Source organism: Musca autumnalis, unplaced genomic scaffold (genome assembly GCF_047663935.1).
Source record: "Musca autumnalis isolate F117 unplaced genomic scaffold, ASM4766393v1 scaffold_3, whole genome shotgun sequence".
NCBI lineage: Eukaryota > Metazoa > Arthropoda > Insecta > Diptera > Muscidae > Musca > Musca autumnalis.
This window is the reverse complement of record NW_027411866.1, coordinates 227,010,288-227,032,371: the sequence shown is the minus strand read 5'-3', so window position 1 is coordinate 227,032,371 and position 22,084 is coordinate 227,010,288. Positions and strand designations below refer to the sequence as shown.

At 38.2% G+C, this 22,084-nt stretch overlaps 1 protein-coding gene across 1 annotated transcript in view; it reads right to left on the bottom strand.

The window, feature by feature from the left end:
- LOC141398449 (uncharacterized) overlaps nucleotides 1-22,084 on the bottom strand; it is a 33,495-nt gene that overhangs the window by 5,187 nt on the left and 6,224 nt on the right. The window contains exons 5-11 of the mRNA XM_073975731.1: nucleotides 19,707-20,068; nucleotides 19,359-19,643; nucleotides 18,831-19,297; nucleotides 2,130-2,264; nucleotides 1,823-2,065; nucleotides 1,478-1,756; nucleotides 1,259-1,416 (exon numbers count right to left, since the gene is read on the bottom strand). Coding sequence (XP_073831832.1) covers nucleotides 1,259-1,416; nucleotides 1,478-1,756; nucleotides 1,823-2,065; nucleotides 2,130-2,264; nucleotides 18,831-19,297; nucleotides 19,359-19,643; nucleotides 19,707-20,068 — 1,929 coding nt within the window. The remainder of the gene's footprint in view (nucleotides 1-1,258; nucleotides 1,417-1,477; nucleotides 1,757-1,822; nucleotides 2,066-2,129; nucleotides 2,265-18,830; nucleotides 19,298-19,358; nucleotides 19,644-19,706; nucleotides 20,069-22,084) is intronic.

Here is a 22,084-nt window from a genome sequence, read left to right as displayed (position 1 = left end):
TTCCATCGGAGGTCTTCTATCTATAGAAGACTTCCTTCGGGGGTCTTCCATCTATACAAGACTATTTCGGAGGTCTTCAATCTATAGAAGAGTCCTTCGAGGGGTCTTCTATCTGTAGGAGACTTCTTTGGAAAGTATTCTATATGTAGAAGACTTCCTTCTGAGCTCTTCTATCTGTAGAAGACTTCCTTCGGAGGTCTTCTGTCTATAGAAGACTTCTTTGGGAGGTATTCTATCTATAGAAGACTTCTGTGGGAGGTCTTCTATATGTAGAAGACTTCTTTGGAAAATACTTTCTATCTATAGAAGACTTCCTTTGGAGCTCTTCTCTCTACAGAAGACTTCCATCGGATGTCTTATATTTATAGAAGACTTCCCTCCGAGGTATTTTATCTGTAGAAGACTTCCTGAGGAGGTCTTTCATCTATAGAAGACTATTTCGGAGGTCTTCTATCTATAGAAGATTTCCTTCGGAGGTCTTCTATTTATAGAAGATTTCCTTCGAAGGTCTGCAATCTGTAGATGAGTCATTCGGGAAGTCTTCTATCTATTGGAGACTTCTTTGAGAGACCTTCTATATATAGAAGACTTCTTTGAGGGGTCTCTTCTATCTGTAGAAGACCTTTTTGGACGGTCTTCCATCTATATAAAACTCCTTTGGCACGTAATCTATCTATAGAAGACTTCTTTGGGAGGCCTTCAATCGGTAGAAAACTTCTTTGAGACTCATTCTATCTATGTAAGACTCCTTTGGGCGGTCTTCCATTTATAGAAGACTTCTTTGGTATGTCTTCTATCTATAGAAGACTATATATGTATGTTACTTTTTGGGACGTAGAAAACTTCTTTGGAGGTATTTTATCTATAGATCTCTTCTTTGGGACGTATTTCTATCTATAAAAGACTTCTTTGGGAGGTCTTCCATCTATAGAAGACTTTTTAGGCGACCTTATGGGTGTGTTATATACTAGACCTATTGTGTATGAAAGGTCACTTTAGGAATCTTCCTTAAGAGGCATCCTCTCTGTAGAAGTGTACTTTAGGAGGGCTTCTATCTATAGAATGCTATTTTAGAAGTTCTTATATCTGTAGAAAACTTTTTATAAGGCCTTCTATCTATAAAACACTCCTTTAAGTGGCTTCCGATATATGGAAGATGTCTTTCACATGTTGGGCGCCACTTGCTTGTGTTTTTTATTCATAGAAGTTCCCCTTAATGAAGCTTTATAGAAACCTTTAATAAATGACAATAACTTACCCCAAAATATTTCTTAATAAATTGAACTTTAGTAAAGGCCACATCACCCTTGCCCTTGTCCAGACAGCGAATGGCACCATCATAACCCGAGAAGTTATCAGGATAATTACATTGTTCGGGTTTTTCACACAAGGCACACAAATTGGGATATTTTTTCTCTGTAAATCAAAAAACAATCCTTAAAACACCCAGAATTAAAAATAATATTCTCTGACTTACTCAACAGACGATCGGTTTCAGGATATGGTGAATAGGTACCCACCAAACACGACTGGGAAAAGAATTCCGATAATGCTTTCAGTTCACGTTCTGTGGCAGTCAATTCAGGATCCATGGCAACTTTAAGGATATGATGATTCTTCAATTTGGTAACGGGAATTTTAAAGCCAACATTACGGCCAAAACCGGTGTGACATGATTTGGCACCACGCAAATCCTTTAGGCTGTGGATATTGGAATTTTTCTTTACCAATATGACGCCCTCATAGCGGAAGGGGGCTGCAGATGAAAGGAAGCAATCAATAGTTATGGTAATCTAAATAAAAAGATATTTCTTAGTCTTACCATCCTGATCTTCCTTGGTGCGTATTTCCGATATAACTTTATAATCGGAATTCTTGGTATGATAGGCCACATACATATCCTCCGGCTCGGAAGCCAAAACATCAGCCTTACGTTGATTTATCATATCCAAGCAATCAATACGATCACGTCCAGCCACACATTCCATTTTAATGCCAGCCTCTGAAGGATCCTTCAGCAAATCTATGCAATCCTGATAATATTTCTGGGGAACACACATGCGATCTATGGCATATATTAGAAATTCTATTAACATTTATTCTTTAATAATCACCAATCCTCGACTTACAAATCTGTTCTTCACATTGTGTTACTGCAATAACCGCACTTAGCATGGCAATTGCCAGGCTAATACTTTTCGAAAATCTCATTTCACCGCTTTTTCTTGTTCTCCAGAAGGTATTTTCTTTACTGATACAAATTTACAACAAACCGGTTTCTTTATATAGCATTTTGGGTTCAGCAGCTTACCGATTAAGTTTATTGGGTAGAGTAGATTTAAATTTTGTTTTTGTCAAACACACAATCACACCTTGTGGGTTATCACAGAAAGGCTATCGGCTTTACACTGCATCATACAGTAGAATTCAATTGATTTACAGTACTGTATGAAAGTTTACAGGCTGCAATGTGAGGCAAAAACGTCATTTATTTGACAGCTATTCAATTGAATTGACAACTAAAGTATTTTATTAAAATCCATTTGGTGTGAATACAGCTCTAGGTCTTAATGACGTTTAACTCATAAAGAGTTAAACTTTAGATCATCCTGCTAGAGCATTGTTGTCGAGTTTCACATGCATTTGACGTCTGGAACACTTCGTACTGCAATAACATGGCTTTTATCCCTATATCGAGTTTATAGATCATTTTAAAATCGGTCAGAAGAATTTCTTTGAAAACGTAAAGAGACATTTGTTATCCACTGTATCAATAGGCTTAGTACATTGATGTCAGCGTGTACATCTGGCAAATGTTTATTTTTTCTCGCCTTATCTGTCAGGGAATCCCATTTGCGTACTATGGGAGGTATTGTTACAAATTTGTAGCTGCTGTTTTTAATATAATTTAATTGCTAAGTCTAAATACTGCATATTATGCAAAATTTAATCAGAATTTTAAGAAAAAGAAAAACAAAACTAAATTGAATTGAATATTTTAATTGTAACAATTAGAGATGATGGGTCCTAAATGTAGATACATATGTACATATGTATATTACAATATTTATGTAGAGGAAAATTTATAAAATTCAGCCTTAAAACATTTAGAATCAAATACTATGGAACATTCCACAGATGTTTGTGACTAACACAACATTTTGAATAACAAAAGTAAAAGGTTAGCAGTGCATAGATTATTAATTGATTGATGTGTGAAAATATTGATTGTTTTTATTTAACACCGCAACATTGTTGTTATTAAAAATTAAATGTAAAAAAAAACGATATTGAATAATAGGGTCGTTCTAAAAATTTTCTCAGGAAAAACATAAATACATTTTGAAAATCCTCTAGAATACAACAAATTTGAATAAAAATGTAAATATAAAGCATTCAGAACTGTCGTAGGCAATTTTTATTACACGTTTAGGATGAAAAAAATATGTTATGGTAGCAAATTTTGAAGTTTCAAATTTCATGAGTAGACCCTATTACATTTTGAAAACTAACTGTAAAAAAAGTCATTTCTACCTTCTATAAATGTGCCTTGCTTAAAGTATTCGAGAAATCCTATTTAGATTTTTGTTCCCAAACAACGACAGAAAAATCCATTAGAGAATCTTTCCTCATTTAGGAGGTCTTCTATCCATATAAAAAAACACATTTATGAGGGTTCCTCTTTATAAACAGCTCTATAAATAGGAGGCATCTTAACTTTCGATTTATAGAAGACTCCGTTTGTCGGCCTTCTATGTATAAAAAACTCCATTAAGAGACCTTCTATCTATAGAAGACTTCTTTGTGAACGCTCCTATCTATGTAACACTCCTTATAGGAGACTCCTTTTAGAGGCTTTCTATCTCTAGAGGACTCGTTTATGAGTGTTCCTATCTATTAGAGGGTATTCTATCTACGGAAGACTGCTTTATGATGGTCCCTACTTATAGAAGACTACATTAGTAGGCCTTCTATCTATAGAAGACTCCCTTAGGAGGTCTTTTATCTTAAGAAGACTCCTTTAGAAGGCCTTATATCGGTAGAGGAGTCCATTAGGAGACCGTCAATCTATAGAGGACTCCTTTATGAAGCCTCCTATCAATATAACCCTCCTTTATTACGGTTTCTACTTATAGAAAACTCTTTTAGTAGGACTTCAATCTATAGAAAACTTCAAAAGGAAGGCTTCTATCTATAGGCTCTATGGGAGGCCTTTTATCTAATGACGACTTCAATAGGAGGCCTTTTATCTATATAAGACTATGTTACTCTCTTTTCTGTTTAGAAAACATCTTAACTGTCTATTTATAGAACACTCCGCTTGTCGACTGTATAAGACTCCTTTAGGCTGCCTTCTATCTATAGAAGACTCCTTTATGAGGACTCTTATTCATATATCTAGAGAATACTCCTTTAGGTGATGAGAACAATAAAGGATCGATCCAATGGCCCAGAATTCCCATAGAATGCAAGTGGAAACACATGATGTGAGTACAAACAGAAGAAGACTAAATACCAAATTTCAACCATTTCAGTGGGATATTGAGGCCACAATCTTCAAAATACCGAAAATTGGGGAGGTATATGAGGAAGTGGACCTATATCGACAAGTTGCTGAGGAAAGTTTAGTAGCCCCAAATAAGATTAAATACCAAATTTCAGCCATTTTGGTGTAATATTGAGGCTACAACCTTCAAAATACCGAAAATCGGAAGGTGCCCTTCTATGGGGGCTATATGAACAAGTGGGCCTATGTATATCGACCAATTTCTGACGGAAAGTTTCGTAGCCTAAAAAATAATAAATACCAAATTTCAGCCATTTCGGTGTAATATTGGAGCCCCATTCCTCAAAATACCTAATATCAGGAGGTGCCGTTCTGTGGGGGCTATATCAAAAAGTAGACCAAAATTAAGAAGACTTAATACCAAATTTCAGCCATATCGGTAATATAAAGTGAAGAAAACCTTTAAAATACCAAACATGGGGAGGCTGTATGCAGACGTGGACTTATACCGACAAATTTCATGTGGTCAGATTTGTACCCCCAAACCAAGACCAAATACGGTTCACCGGGGTTTATATCCAAACGTGAACCTATACTGAAAATTATCCAATGCAGCAGTTTTACGTGGGATTCATACTGAGGGAATGTATCCAACATTAAATTGAAGGTCTCAAGCCCGCGGAAAAGATGCAGTGTGTCGTGCGGGCCTATGCCGCATGGTAGGCAGATGTTTTGCACGGTGCGATCGATCTTTGCCCTTTAAGAATTTAGGCGACTGCAATATCCCGAGCATAGTTGAGCCAAAACTACTCTGACGCTCCTCAGCTGCAATAGATGGGGGACTTCATTCACACTATATCTGCATATGGACTTAGCAACTGCGTCCATGTGAATGCATTTAAACCTGCTTGATATGCCTGTTGATATTGGGGTTTTCTCCTGTATCGTTGGACCTCTTCCTCTTTAGCTTAGATATCCTTCCTGATGTAGCTGGGTGTGACGGGCCTACCCGCCAGATGGTGATTGGGATGGCTCTCACGGTAACACCCGAGCAAGTACTGCAACGAAAGCATCTCATTGTGCTGCTGTACTGGAAGAACCTTTGCCTCCTCATGTAGATAGATGGTCCACTGAAGACCAGGGCGGCATTATGACAGGTTTGAATCTTTTTCTAACTCGTACCACATAATCTCGGGGACAAAACTGGAACCGCATAGCTAACCACAGACCGACATATCGCGTTGTATGTGGTCAACAAGGTTTATTTGTCTGCACCACAAGTGATGCCGACTAGGGACTTGAAGACCTGCTTTTCAGTTTGTCGCAGATAGCTGTGGCATGAGCGCACGACTTGATCGTAGTGTCGAATGTGACCCCTAGAATCTGCATATTCCTCGCGTGGGAAAATGTGGTAAGATCGGTTAAATAGTAGTTCAATCTCTCACATATGCTATCAGGGAAGGTACCTGACGCCGGGATCGTGCAATCACGTTACGATCTCGATGCCGTCTGGAGGGGCGGAATACAGGAGAGGTAGAGGTTAAACAGTTCCGGAGATATCGCCCCAACTTGGGGAACTCCATGTTTCACTCTACGGGGTTTGGACTTCTTGTTCCTGAATTCCACGTACGACTGGCGTTCACACATATAATTGACTATCCAACGTTTCAAGCTTGGCCGTAGGGTCTGCTCAGTGTCCTCAAACAGTGTGGAGTGCTTGACAGTATCAAAGTCAATAAATCAAGCGCCACCATCACCGTTCTATCACACGGCGGTCTCTGGTTGAGTCCTTGGCAAATATACATATGTGGAGATGGCGTGCAGCGCTTTTGTCGTGCTGTGCTGCTTACGGAATCCATGCTGATGATCGGCAACTGGATAGCTATTTCTGAGGCTGGGAAGGACTAAGGCCTCAAGGATCTAAGCTATGGGCGACAAAGGCAAAATCAGCCTGTTTGATAAACGACAAGTTGAGAACTTTAGTGAGATACTCCTCTCCCGGCTCATCTAGTTGTTTCAGCATTACCATGGAGATTCCTTCAGGGCTCAACGCTTTGGATGATTTAGGGTTCCTAATGACATTAGCAACATCACCCACTGTAAACTGTGGTGGTTCCTCCTCGGCAGGAAGAGATCTGATGCGACGTAGTACTCTTCTCTTCGCCCTGTCACACCCAGGGTGCTCGACAAACTGTCGATTGAAATAACGTGCGCACCTCTTCGGGTCAGTCAACGTAACATCGCCAAACGTGACTGAGGTCCTATCTTCCTTCCAGGGTTCGAGAGTGACCACAATTCACTTACACCGGCTCCAATGTTGCAACTCTTCAGATTATTTATCCATTTGTTCCGCTTATGCTCGCCAACCAGCATGTTAACTTCAAGAATCAGCTCCCTGACTCTGGGGTCATTGGGTTTGGCTCGACGAATCTCATCACGCTTATTTGCTAATCCCGTCGCTTCTTTTGGGAAGTTTGATCTCACTTCGGGTATTCGTACAGCAGATATATGGCGAGCGCATGCAGCAGTGAAGATGTCTCGGAACGTCATTTCCGCTACCCGAACATCAGAAGGGTTGGGCAGATCTCTGAAGCGGTGATTAGTGAACTCTCTGAAATTCGGCCAATCAGCTTTCCCATGATGGACGCAAGTGCGTCGTTCAGAGGTGGTGAAATCGGGCGGTCTGCTAATGGAGACAATTATGGGGAGATTGTCTGATCCAAGAGAAATGACGGGTTGCCAGGTGACGTCATTTGTCAGACCTCGATGGTTATGTCTGGCGAACTGTGACACTCTCCTCTAATTCTGGTAGAGGCGTCCTCATTGACCGATCAAAACGTAGAGTTATCAATCTGCTCAGCCAGCGCTGTACCCCTCTGGTCATTTCCGAGGGCCGAATGCCACATCTCATGATGCGCATTAAAGTCCCGCAAGACCAGACAATTATGACCTTCCAAAAGCTTGCTAATGTTAGGCCTGTAATCTGAGATACAGCTATTTCTCGTAGTATGTTCCAAGTATGTTGATGTTAGCTGATAGGGTTGTTAAGCAATCAAATGTGTGTTTGTGTGTGACATTGATCATTTCGCACAGCAAATGTTTGCCAAAAATTCTTTTTGTGTCGGTGGTGAATGAAATAACTCGTTAAAGCATAGTCGAAGTACATTTCAGTAATCGTACGGTTTTCGTATGTTTGCATTGAAAAGTTTGTGCTTTTGTTTTGTTTTGAGAGCGAAACGATTCAGAGAAACTGAAAAGTTTGTGACTTTGTGTGATTGGTACGGGAATCGTTTTGTTTGTTTGCGTTCATTGCTTTTTTTATCTGGTCACAGCCATGTGTCTTTTTAGATGCAGAGATGCTTAAATGCTGGGATGTTTTTTGCCTCTGTGAAGGAAGACTCATTGTCATTGTCAGGTGTTTCATAGTGGATACTGAATTTCCGACTGCTTAGCCAAAGATATTCTCGTTTCCACATATGCCTGTATGTGATTGTAAAATATATCTTTGGTCTGTTCGACTTTCTCTTCGGTAAGGACATGAGCGCAGATAAGACCGATGGTGAAGAATTTAGCTTTTAACTCACTGGCCAGCAAGTTGAGCCATCATAAAGTAATGGTAGTGCGCAGCTACAGGTTCCAACACTCGACATACACATGGCAACATGAATGTCCCCAGATGAAAAAATCAGATCGGTCATGTTCTGATAAACGGAAGATCCTCTTCCAGTTTGTTAGATGTCCGATCAATTCGAGGAGCGAACATCGTTTCGGACTATTTCCTCGTAGCAGCCAAATGTTTTCTTCCTCCACTCATCTCAGGAGCATAGGACTTTCACAAAGCATCACCATCTTACACGACTAGTTGCCGATGTTGTCGCATGTAAAGTTTTTTGTTTTAGTTCTGGGGTTTATTGTTCGTCCCAGGTGTATTTGGTCGACCTCGATTTCATTATCCTTTCGGAATGGTCAATCCGTTTCCTATGTTTAATCTGGGTTCGAGATTCATTAAGTCCCATAGCTGTTGGGACAGAATATTCTGTATACGAGCATTTGTCTATGGATGCCTGCAGCTTTTGCGTGATGATAGATACAAGCCAGCTTTCTATGCCGTATGGCAGAATAGATTTTACACAGGCTTCCAATATGTTGAGCTTGGTTTTCCTCGATACATGTGAGCTTCACCAGCCGTCCGAATGGAGCTGTTTGTTTAGAAACATAACTAATAGCTTGACCTTAAAGGATGATGTTTTCTATACTGATGTTGTTAATTCTTATGTGAAATGGTTAGCTTATGTTTCCGTTGTGAAGAACTGACAGTTATACATGCTCGTGCATAACTCTTATAACTTGGATTATTTTCTGGGGTTCTGCAGTTTTGATCAATGCTTCCATAATTGATGGAGTTGAAGGATATTTTGAAAACGATGAACAGCAGATCCCGGAGGTTAGTATTTCTATAGATTTACGATGTAACACAAGATGAAAATTGCATGTGGAGAAAGAGAAAACCTATTAAAAACAGATCGGCACATATCACCTGTTTATCGACTATAAAGCCTTTTTTGACTGCATAAAAAGGTCAAAGGTGTTCCAAGCTATGTCTGAGTTGAACATTCCTGCAAAACTGATACTATTATGATGGATACGAAAGAAATATGAAAGTATCTCTCCGATCCTATTAATACATTGGTTGGCAAATTGCGAGAGACTCATGTATTTTTTACACTTTTGTGTATGAGGCCGAGCATTTCTGCCCAACAGTGCTATTAATACCAACGAATTTTCGTCAACTTGCTGGAAATGGTCGTATGGAGGAGTTGTCCGGTATAGTCTATCTTCGTACTTAATTAATTACTATATGAAATAGTTGGACCTACATCACTCCTTATCACCCGCCATTTTTGTTGGTCACCGTCGAATTTTTTAGAGGTTTTACACCGTTATGTCTGGAAGCAAGGGATTGCCCACGAAAGACCGTATATCACTTTAAAAACATGACTACATGGAGTAAACAAATCGGTAAAATTTTCTAAACGATCCTCAAACAACACTTAAACTGCACTTAAGCGAACATTTTGAACTTTTGTGCAGGAGGTGTTGTCCGATATTGACCTTGGAATACATTGTAGAAAGTTTAGGACAAATCGGATTCTCAACACAAAAGTTATCGTGCTCATCAGTCATTTTAGTTGGAGCGATAAGAATGAGATTGTTATTATTTATTTCGACAATATATGGTAAAAACCAAATTTCTTTTACAATTCCATTTGAACAAAATTAAAAATTTTTTTTGTGGGCACATCTACGATAATTGGTAAAAAATTCTGATTTAAAATCTGTTTGCGTTCACAAAATTGGCCGATGCGCGCCAATGGTTATAGCGGTTTTTATTCTCTTATAAAGAAAAAATATTTAAAATTTCTTATTTGTTGTATTAAGAAAATGTTTGCATATATCAGTAACAGCATTTGACATCCATCCGTAGATGCACCATAATTTCTAAAATTTGTTTTTATTTTCGCGGAAAATCAAAAATATTAAAAAAAAATCTGGGAGCAAATCTAAATTACACTACATCAGAGTCCGTATAAGCCTCTAAAAAATTAATTAAAGATGCATTCTGTACATAGACAACGCGTAAAAAATATGAAACCAGAATTATAAACATTGGCTTTATAAATTGCATATTATAGCAACAACAAAGAGAGAAAACTTATTGTTAAAATATTATTCCAAGTATATTTTTTGGTTCGATTAGAAAATTTAGAAAACAAACAGAGATATACCCTCAGCCTATGTGAATTGAAACTTTTATCTACGCTCGGATCGAATGTATTTATGGTCGTTTCATTATTTTGTGGCCTTTTTTGGACATTTGAACTTGCCGACGAAAATATGGATTAGGATTAAAGTTCAAAAGTGTTGCAGAGGAGGTACTTAAAGGAATGTACCGACATAGTCCATTATGGAAGTGGATCTTATTTTGGGATTCATATATTTTCGATAGATATCGCGTCCACTAGTCATTTCAGTGGGTATTCGTATATCTTATGGACCATTATGCCAGGAAGCAGTGACCTGTCCACGGAAAACATAATATCGTTGTAAGCAGGACAAAAATGAACAGAATCGGCATACATTTCCAAAGAATCTTCGAACAGACCTTAAACTGCACTTAGACAAAAATGGTGAACTTTTATGGAAGAGGTACCCTAAGGTACCTCCATTTTAGAAGTTAAACTAAAGAGATATCGTGCACACCATTTAAGTCACAATTTTTAAATATTCGGGGGAACTACCGGAAATTGTTGACCGGTATTGTTTATCTTCGAACTGAATGTATGACAAAATATCAGGAAGGACAAATTTTGGACCAAATCGGTTAGTTCGAGAGTTATCGTGCTCCCCAGCCACTACATATATATAGTGCCATAGGGTGTTTTACACGTTCCGGGCTGTTTTCTCAAGAAGTGTGGACTTTTACCCTCGAAACTGAGGCAGCGAATGCAATTTGCTTCAAAAAAATCAAAGTGATTCGATAGCAGGTCTGATCTATATCTGGTACATATATTAGGATGTGTAAAGTATGGACCAAATCGGTCACTCCCTTGAAGAGTTATCGTGAGACAATTTTTCCGAACATTTTTGAACTTACAAAGGTCAAATGTTGGACCAAATCGGTTGATCCGTCCGAGAGTTGTCTTGCGCTCCAACCACTACACACGGTGTCATAGGGGTTTGTTTGCCTCTTTCAGGCTATTTTGTCAGGAAGTATGGACTTGCCCCTAATAAGACGTGTACCGTCGTAAGCGGGGCAGTGAATACAAGTTGCTTCTAGAAAAATCAAAGAGATTCGCGAACAGGTCCTAAACTGAACTTTTCCGAAATTTTGTGTGGAAGGTACCCGAAGGAGTGGACCGATTGAGTCCATATTAAAACCTTATCTAAGTCTTGTAGAAATTTCACGATGTGCAAAGTATGGACCTAATCGGCTACTCCCTTCAAGAGTTATAGTGCGCACAAATTTTCCGAACATTTCCGAACTTTTGTGGGGGAGGTACCGGAAGGAGTGGGCCGATATAACCGATCTTCGATGTTAAACTAAGTTTGGACAAAATATTACGAAAGCCAAATTTTGGACCAAATTGGTTCATCCGTTCGAGAGTTGTCGTGCGCATCAACCAGCCAGACAGACAGACGGACGGACATTGCTAAATCGACTCCAAATTGTCTGAAACAGATTTCGCCCAAACATACTTGGGGTCTAAAACCATTATTTCGATGAGGTACATTTTGCCCGTATGAAAGTGTATATGGCATAAATGTTAGCATAAATGCTGAGGGTATAAAAATAGGTTTTTAAGAAAATTCGCGCATCAAATTTTGGCCTTTAGACTCCAATTACTAGGATACTGTACGACGTAAAATCATGAGTTCTATAATCCTATTATGAGTTTTGAATATTATCTTGTTGCGCGTCCAAATTATTAAAAAAATGAAAAAGACCGAAATTCCGGCTTCAAAATGTCAGCATCAATTTTAGTGCAGTGGATATATCGAAAAATCACACGCTAGTATCATGTTGCCCATGGCGTATTCTGTCATTCTTTTTTTGGGCATAGGTCTATAAAATGTATGGTTAAGCCAGAAATCTGAAGGGAACCTAAAAAAACTTGTTGGCTTCAACCCATTTTTACCAATTTTTCTACATTAATGCCAACACAGCTTCCACGAAAATTTTGTTAACATTTCGCGAATTCGGAATGTGTGAAACTCGTATTCATCAATTGTAAAACATTTTGTTGGTTTTTACCATATGCGTGTGTCACAGATCATTGACACAAACAGACGGCATACACATTTTTCATATCACCTACAAAGGAATCCCCGCTTTGTACAAAGCCATGTGTAGTTATATTTTTTATTCGCGCATTTCAATTGGCTGTGGGGATTTAAAAGAATTGTATTTATGTGTTCATGGCGGTGATTCCCATTCTTTGAAAAACAACATAGAGAAAATATTACGTACATACAGTGGGCGAACTTTTGATTGAAATACATTAAAATAGGCGCAGGTCAAATTCTCTCTCACAAAACTTATGATATTATTATAAGTGTGAAAGAGTAAAGAGAACAATGAAAAAAAACGGGAGTATTAAGAAATCGGATGTACAGGAATCAGAATGGTGTAAGAAACTTCTAAGAAAAAGTTAAACATCAAACTGAGGACGTTCTCACAAACATACCCTCGAAACGAGAAAGGTAACCTGACACTTCTGCATGCTCGAGCATTCTCGAGCAGTAGCGATGGAAAAATGCCAAAGCACTAATTCCAGCACACCTTAAGTCATTTCTGGTAAGGGAATAAAGAACCACATCTGAATTAGGTGCTGCCTGGTCTTTATTCTCTTACCTGAAATATGATAAGCATGAATACCAAGCTGCTTTTGTGTCTCCGCTTTAAGTCGGATAAAGACCGGCTGACAATCAAGCTATTCAAAACCGGAGGTCAAATTATGATATGGAACATACAGCTGAAGCTGGCAGGATGAATGTATGAGCAGCATGTCATTTTAGTGTAAGCCATTTCTGCTAAAATAATAAATAAGTGGCTAGCCAAATTATCCTTTGCGTTTTAGTCTTTTACCTGAAATTACTGAAGCAAGAAAACCAGCCGCTTTTGTACGGAGGACTTCAGTATGATCCCCATTGCATATGAATTTCGAGCCAGTGTACGGCTAAAGCCCTCTCTAATGATATAATATGGTTAAAACAATGCAGCTTTATACCTGGAAATTTCACTATTGATCAGATCTGCACTGCATCCTGAGGAGGACTTAAGAAATGCAGACTGGCACACACACCATATTTTTGTCGACAGCCTTATACGTTCAAAGGTATTCCAAGCCATGTCTGATTTCGGTATACCTACAAAAGCTCATACTAATTTCAAGCAAAGTGACATGCGGTCTGAAGTTGAAATAGGTAAGATCCTTTCCGAACGAACCTTTCCGAACGAGGTTTCAGACAGAGATACAGTCTTTCTTTGTAAAATTCTGCTGGAGCAAGTCGTACATTATCAGAAAGTGAGTAAAAGAAACACACATACTTACATATGTTAGAGTTGGGCAATATCGTTCAATTGAACGATCCGGATCACTATGTCGTTCAATGGACACCGGTAATTTCTTTGACAAAACTGCGTATATTTAATTTCACACGTTGGTTTTTATGATGTTACTCATTCGTCTTTGAACGAGAACAGCGATCCGGATCGTTCAATTGAACGAGATTGCCCAACTCTAACATATGTATGTTCCCATACACATCCCCAAAGAGACACGGGAGACTTCTCTCATATCAATTAGTGTACGCCAATTAATATTAGCTCAATGATATTAGGCGCCGCCGTGGTGCAATATGGGACCTACTTTTTATCGCCGAGTCCGAACGGCGTGTCTTACGACAGCACTTATAGAGAAGTTTTACATAGCTGGAATACTCAGGAAATGTCGCTAAAATAACCGTGAGGGGTATTTTGCCACCGTTAGAAGGTATGATATTTTTGGGTATCGAACCGCAGAACATCTGAACCCGAATAAAAGAAACACAATATGCGACAAAGATACAGCCTTATCTGTTTGGTGTGTTTTTAAGACAAAAATTCTTCGAAAAATCTAAGGGTGAATCTACGTTGACAGTCAATATCGGCGTCGTATGAATCACGAGTTATGTCAACCGACATTGATATTGTATGTATAACTACAACGCTTGGACTGTTAAAAATGCCAGCCACTTGAATGTATTTGCCCCAAGAGAAGGTCAAAATATGTTTAGACGAAGTCCGTTTCAGATAATTTGCAGTCGGTTTAGCCCTGCCGTCCTGCGCACAATGACTCTCGAACAGATTAAAAATTTTGATTCAAACTTTGGATCTCATAATATGGGTCCAATTCTTCGGGTACCTCCCCCGGTAAATTGATACGCAAGATTACTATAGAAGGGAGTCACATATTCTTTCGAAACTTTGGAACTTCAATGAGAGATTGATGGATATTTTTTGAGCGGTTAGATTACTGTTCTTTGGGAATATTGATGAAGCTTTTATGAGAAGATCGGATGATATTTGCCAATGCATCATCTATGAGAAGGTTAGAGGATAATCTATGAGAAGATTAAAAGATTATCAATGAGGAGATTGGATGATAGTCTATGAGAAGGTCACAATATTTTTTGTCTGTATATAGCTCAAGATGGAATATAGACAATATCGGTCCACTCCTTCGCGTACCTCCCATACAAAATCTGTCGCAGCATTTGCCCGCGCGTGCCAAGTCCCCTGAAAACACCGTGGGTATAAATAAAATGACTGATGAGTAGGATAATTTAAGAACTGAGTATCCGTTTAGGCAAACATTTCTTCCAAATGTTCCAAGGATATCATCTTTGGGTACATCACTCACAAAAGTTCAACATTATTAGGCCCTCAGCATTTATGCTAACGAAGGTATATACGATTTAGCAATGTCCCTCCATCTGTCTGGCTGGCTAGAGCGCACGATAACTCTCGAACGGATTAACCGATTTGGTCCAAAATTAGGCTTTCGTAACATTTTGTCGAAACTTACTTTAAGCTTGAAGATGGGCCATATCGATCCACTCCCTCGACTACCTCCACCACATTCAGTTCTAAATTTTTTGCAAAATTTATGCGCACGATAACTCTCGAAGGGACTTGCCGATTTGATCCATACTTTACACATCCTAATATTTCTACGTGACATAGATGCGGTTAGAATATGGACTATATATTTAAACTCCTTCAAGTACCTCCCTTACAAAATTTCGAAACTCAAATCGTTTTGATTTTTCTTGCAACACGTTGTACTCAAATACCCTATTACGATGGTATAGGTTTTTGGAGTGGCAAGTCCATACTTTCAATTCAATTTATTAGTGGTTGGTGCGTCCGACAACTCTCACGGTGCTCTTGAATCAAATTTAAATGGAAGGTGCTTACACCTGGGAAGTTTTTGTGGATTCTGAAACTATAATGTTCATAGATGAGAAAAATCAAAAAAATCGCCGAAGCGCCTTTTTAAATAAATCGCGATTCAAGTTGACATTTTTAGGGGTTGTTTAGCTTTTAACGATTTTGCTTAGAAACCGCATGTCCTATTAAAATGGGAATAAAGAAAATGTTGTAGCTATGAAAATTCTCTACAAGATTGACCTTTACGGTATTTTCGTAGGTTTTACCATTTTTGAGATATTGAAGTTCAAATTGGGACAATGCACTGACTGTATCGCCCCCTTATAAAACAATGTCATGAATGGCGCGCCTTAACTAACTTTTAATGAAAACCGCTTACACAGGGGAAGTTCTTGTGAATTCTGAAACAGCAATATTCATAGATGAGAAAAATCCAAAAACAAGAAAAAATCGCTTTAGGGATTTTTAAATAAATCGCGGTCAAAATTCACATTTTTATGTGTTTTTTTAGGTTTTCACGATTTTGCTTGGAAACCGCAAGTCCAATCGAAATGGAGCTAAAGAAAATGTTGTAGCTGTGAAAATTCTCTACAGGATTGACGTTTATGATTTGTTCTCAGGCTGTACCATTTTTGAGATAAAGAAGCTCAGTTTAAATTTTTAGGTTTTTTTGTTAGGTTTTCGCGATTTTGCTTGAATACGGCAAATCTTATCGGCATGGAACCTGAGAAAATCTTATAGCTGTGAAAATTCTCTACAAGACTTGCTTATGTAATTTTTCCTAGGTTATACAATTTTTTTAGATATATAAGTTTAAGTTGGGAAATTGCAGCCATGACATTGTTTTATAAGGAGACGATACAGAATTGAATTCAATTTGAATTGTCCCAATTTTAACTTCTACATCTCAAAAGTTGTAAAACCTACGAAAATGTCGTTAAGGTCAATCTTGTAGAGCTACAACATTTTCTTTATTCCCATTTTGATAGGACTTGCGGTTTCCAAGCAAAATTGCAAAAACCTAAGCTACCCCTAAAAATGTCAACTTGAATCGCGATTTATTTAAAAAGCGCTCCGGCGATTTTTTTTGTTTTTTGATTTTTCTCATCTATGAACATTGTAGTTTCAGAATCCGCAAAAACTTCCCAGGTGTAAGCACCTTCCATTTAAATTTGATTCAACAGCACCGTGCTCTGGAACCGAATACTGCGTTGGTCCACACTTTGCATATTGTTATATTTCATTGAATTTTAGATGCAATTCGAAGGTGGTGCTTATAGGTCCATTCCTTCCGGCATCTCCCCCACAAAAGTTCGAAAATATTCGCTAAAATGGTACGAGCGATATCTCATAAACGGAGCAACCGATTTGGTCCAAACGTTGAATCTCAAAATATTTTCTATTCACTTACAGCCAGTTTCTGTATGTAGAAAGAAGAATGTGTGCGAAAGAAACACGTCCAAACTCTTGTGTGTTTTTCAAATTTGTTTTTTGTTTTGAAGCAAAAGCAAAGATAAAATTATTTCGAAAACTAAAGTTCGGGCGTGTTTCATTCGCATACATTCTTCTTTCGACATACAGGAACTGGCTGTTAGTTTATGTTCAAAAGTGGGCCCTTGACACCTTGGGGTACCACCTACACAAATGTTCAACATTTTTGTGCGGTCAAGGGTCTGTTCGAGTATGTTTTGTAAATTTTTCCCGAGGTACTCCTAGTGTCTCTGGTTACAGCGATATTATGTTTTTCGTAGGCAAATACATGTTTCTTGATATAATGGTCCAAAAGCTCCTATTTTCAGACGAAAATTTTTATTTTTTGTAATCCGCTAAATTGGTTGGATTTTATGTTGTTTTGGGGATTGTTTTGTTTCCCAAAGTCTATTTTTGCATCATAAGATAATCTGGACCTTTGTTCATGTCATTTTGTATTAACAGCATAAAACAATTCTTACTGTATACCCCCTCCAGGGGAGAAAGGGGGGAGAATGTTACGCTCGTGGTTTCTTAAAACACTCTTCGCAGAAGAACAAAGCTGTAACCTGCGCATTGGCTTGATTTTTGCACTCTAAACATTTTCTTTTTTCTCCATACAAGTGGATCCACTGTGAGTCGGCCGAAAATATATATGGGAGATACATCCAAATCTGAATCGATTTCAATATAATTTGGCACACTTATTTCTATACTGAATTCAGCCACACATTCCAAATTTCATTAAAATCCGACGTATATAGCGTGTTTGGAGCAGCAAATACTTGAAATCGGCCGAAAATATATATGGGAGATACATCCAAATCTGAATCGATTTCAATATAATTTAGCACACTTATTTCTATACTGAATTCAGCCACACATTCCAAATTTCATTAAAATCCGACGTATATAGCGTATTTGAAACAGCAAATACGTGAAATCGGGCGAAAATATATATGGGAGCTACATCTAAATCATAACCGATTTCGATACAATCTTGCACATTTATTTCTGGACCGAATTAATTCACACCTTCCAAATTTCATAAAAATCGGACGTATATAGCGTGTTTGGTGCAGCAAATACGTGAAATCGGCCGAAAATACATATGGGAGATATATCCAAATCTAAACCGACTTCAATATAATTCGGCACACTTATTTCTAGACCGAATTCAGCCACACATTCTAAATTTTATTAAAATCCGACGTATATAGCGTGTTTTGTGCAGCAAATACGTGAAATCGGGAGCTATGTCCAAATCGGAACCGATTTTCACCAAAAGCAATAGCTATGACTAAAAAATAAAAAATGATATTTCCCAATTTTCAGCTGAATCGGACAATAAATACGGCCTGTACGTTGCGAACGGACGGACATGCACCTAAGGCTCTTCTGTGAAGAAGACCTAAAGCTCTTGGAAAAAAGAGACCTAAAGCTTTCCTATGAAGGAGACCCAAAGCTCTTCTAGGAAGAAGACCTCAAGCTCTTCTAAGAGGAAGACCTAAAGATCTTCTATGAAGATGACCTAAAGCTATTTTATGAAAAAGACCTAAAGATCTTCTATGGCAAAGACCTAAAGCTCTTCTAAATCGACTCAGAAAGTGATTCTATGTATATGCCTAGAAGGAACTATGGGTCTATCTCGTTTCCTTTTGTATGTTACATACTAATGCACAAAGACATAATACATCTTACCACAATGTAGTGCTCCCTAGCGTATTCGTGTTGACATAAATTATACGAACAAGTGTATCACAGCTTAATTTTCAATTTTAATTTTTTTTCATATTTTATTAATATTTACATACATATTTAAAACAAAAAATTAATTTCTTTTTATTTTTCAAATTGAACTTTCATCACATCTCAAAAATTCATAAAGTTTTTCTTTGGTTTGGGCATTTCTCAGATCGGTAATAAATTCTACAGCATCATCACTGAAGAGGACATTTTTAGCATCTCTGCTATATTCTCCGAAAAGTGTAAAAACATCAGACGTCTTAGATTTGCTGCCAAATGTCTCGGATAGTGAAATAAATAAATGTTTTAAAGTTTCCTTTTCGATGCGGGTCATGGAGTCACGAATGAATATGGCCGTGGGTAGATTAGCTTCAAAATTACAAGATTTCCATTCCGTTACCGGTTGTTTTTCCATATTGGGACATAGTAATTGTTTATTCTTATATTGGTCCAACTGCTTGGCATTGACAATCATAATTTTCTCTTCCATACTGGAAGTGGTGTGACAGGTGCTTAAACCTCTCAGGTGATTTAAATTGTCGGCAGCTTTGCGGGCTCTTTCATTTTGTTGATCAAAGTGGCTGCAAATAAAATTTCATATAATTACAACATTTTTTTCTGGAAAAAATAATTAAAACTTACATTGGTGAGGTTAGCAGATTTTCTCTGCTCACAGAAGGTTCCACCACAGCCACATAGATATCATTGTCAGCATAGCCTTCATAGACAATTGGTTTGAGATAATTTTCTCTGGCCTCCTTATATAAACTGGCCTTAACTGCTGCCATATCCACCGCACCTCCCTTAACTGCTAAAATGCAATCTCTTTCCATTAAACATTCGATTTCGGGGCGTATGTCGCGTGAATAGGCGGCACGACGCATGCTGTGACATTTTTCCATTTCAATATCCGATTGGACACACATTCTGGGGGAAAAGGGAAACATTATTGGAACGTTAAGTCATTCTCCTTTTCAACCCAATACTCACCTCATTTTTCTGATAGCCGCACCATCACGTTCAATCACATCTTTATATCCTGCAGCCTCTAAATATTCCTTGGGTTCGACACCATGTGCTTTACTGTGATAAACAGAATTCTCATTGATCAGAAGGTGAGAAGCGGCCTCTTTGTTCTCAGCATGTAAACCATTCTCAAAGAATTTTTCCAAACGATTTTGTAAATTGTGCAACTTTTCATTTTCTTTCACTGAATACGCATTGGATATGTAACCCGTCCACGGACGTTGGGCCCAAGAGCATGCTGGTCCAGTAATGGGACGTCTGCTACCATCTTCACATAAGTAATCGTAGGCGGAAGCATCACCCTCGGCCACAATGCCAGGAATCATCTGAAAAATGTTAGAGAAAACAATAAGTTTCAATTAAAAAAGAAATTGTTAAGGCGGAAGTTCTGTAAGAAAGATCTACAGACTTTTGCTAAAGAAGATCTAAAGTTTTTTTCAGAAACGTACAGTTTTTCTTTAAAGAATGTCCAAAGTGCTCATATAATGAAGACTTAAAGATTCTTATTTAAAATAAAGCCTAGAAGTCAATCTATGAAGAAGACCTAAAGCTCTTCTATTAAAAAGACCTAAAGCTTTTCTATAAAAAATACCTAAAGCTCTTCTATGAAAAAGACCTAAAGCTCTTCTATAAAGAAGACCTAAAGCTCTTCTATGAAGAAGACCTAAAGCTCTTCTATGAAGAAGACCTAAAGCTCTTCTATGAAGAAGACTTAAAGCTCTTCTAAGAAAGACCTAAAGCTCTTCTATGAAGGAGACCTAAAGTTCTTCTATGAAGAATACCTAGAGCTCTTCTATAAAGAAGACGTAAAGCTCTTCTATAAAGAAGACGTAAAGCTCTTCTATCAAGAAGACCTAATGCTCTTCTATGAAGAAGACCTAAAGCTCTTCTATGAAGAAGACCTAAAGCTCTTCTATGAAAAAGACCTAAACCTCTTCTATGAAAAAGACCTAAAGCTCTTCTATGAAGGAGACCTACAGCTGAAGATTACCTAAAGCTCTTCTATGAAGTAGACGTAAAGCCCCTCTATGAAGAAAACCTAAAGCTCTTCTATTAATAAGACCTAACGCTCTTCTATGAAGAAAACCTAAAGCTCTTATATGAAGAAGACGTAAAGCTCTTCTATGAAGAGAACCTAAGGCTATTCTATGAAGAACACCTAAAGCTCTTCTATGAAGATGACCTAAAGCTCTTCTATGAAGAAGACCTAAAGCTCTTCTATGAAAAATACCTAAAGCTCTTCTATGAAGAAAACCTAAAGCTCTTCTATGAAGAAGACCTAAAGCTCTTCTATGAAGAAGACCTAAAGCTCTTCTATGAAGAAGACCTAAAGCTCTTCTATGAAGAAGACCTAAAGCTCTTCTATGAAGAAGACCTAAAGCTCTTCTATGAAGAAGACCTAAAGCTCTTCTATGAAGAAGACCTAAAGCTCTTCTATGAAGAAGACTCAAAACTCTTTTTTGAAAAAGACCTAAAGCTCTTCTATGAAGAAGACCTAAAGCTCTTCTATGAAAAATACCTCAAGCTCTTCTATGAGAAAGACCTAAAGCTCTTCTACGTAGAAGATCTAAAGTTCTTCTATGAAGAATATTTAATGCTCTTCTATTAAGAAGAGCCCAAGCTCTTTTATGAACAAGACTCTTCTAAGAAGAAGACCTAACGCTCTTCAATAAAGAGATCTAAAGCTCTTCTGTGACAAAGACCTAAAGCTCTTCTATGGAGAATACTCCAGGCACTTCTACGATGAAGACATAAACCTCTTTTATGAAAAAGACCTCAATATAGAACATGTTCGAAAGGCCATATCGGGCCACTTCGGGTGACTTTCCACAAATGTTCAACACCCGCCTTGCACGCTGAATTCTGGATAATTTCTGCCGGTACCCCTCACACAATATTTCACAAATTTGCGCAAATGTGAAGTTTTTTGTAGCGGTTTGTCTTCGGAGCAAGAAGGTCAAAGTACGGCTGGGACTAGTGTTCTGTCTGCGAGTCACACCTTGTCGTCATGCAGTGATCGCCAGCAACAAAAGGAGGCCTTCAAGGTGGTGGACGAAGTGGGCGACAGTATCGCAAAGCCTAACATAGAAAAGCAACACCTATCAAGGATAAAAGTTTAAGAAGTATAAGACGCGGCGGAACAAAAAACAGCAGTATGCTTCCAAGGAGATCACTCTTTCCAGAATAAGATCTCCAATGTGCAAAATCCTGTAGAATCATGTAGGAACAAAAAGAGTTTTCCACTATCAAATGCCCCGAGTAAATCTCGTCAAGACCGACGCATAGGGAACTGTGCCGAGAATCCTTTGGCAGAGGGCGCCACAGTGAGCCCGACTACAGAT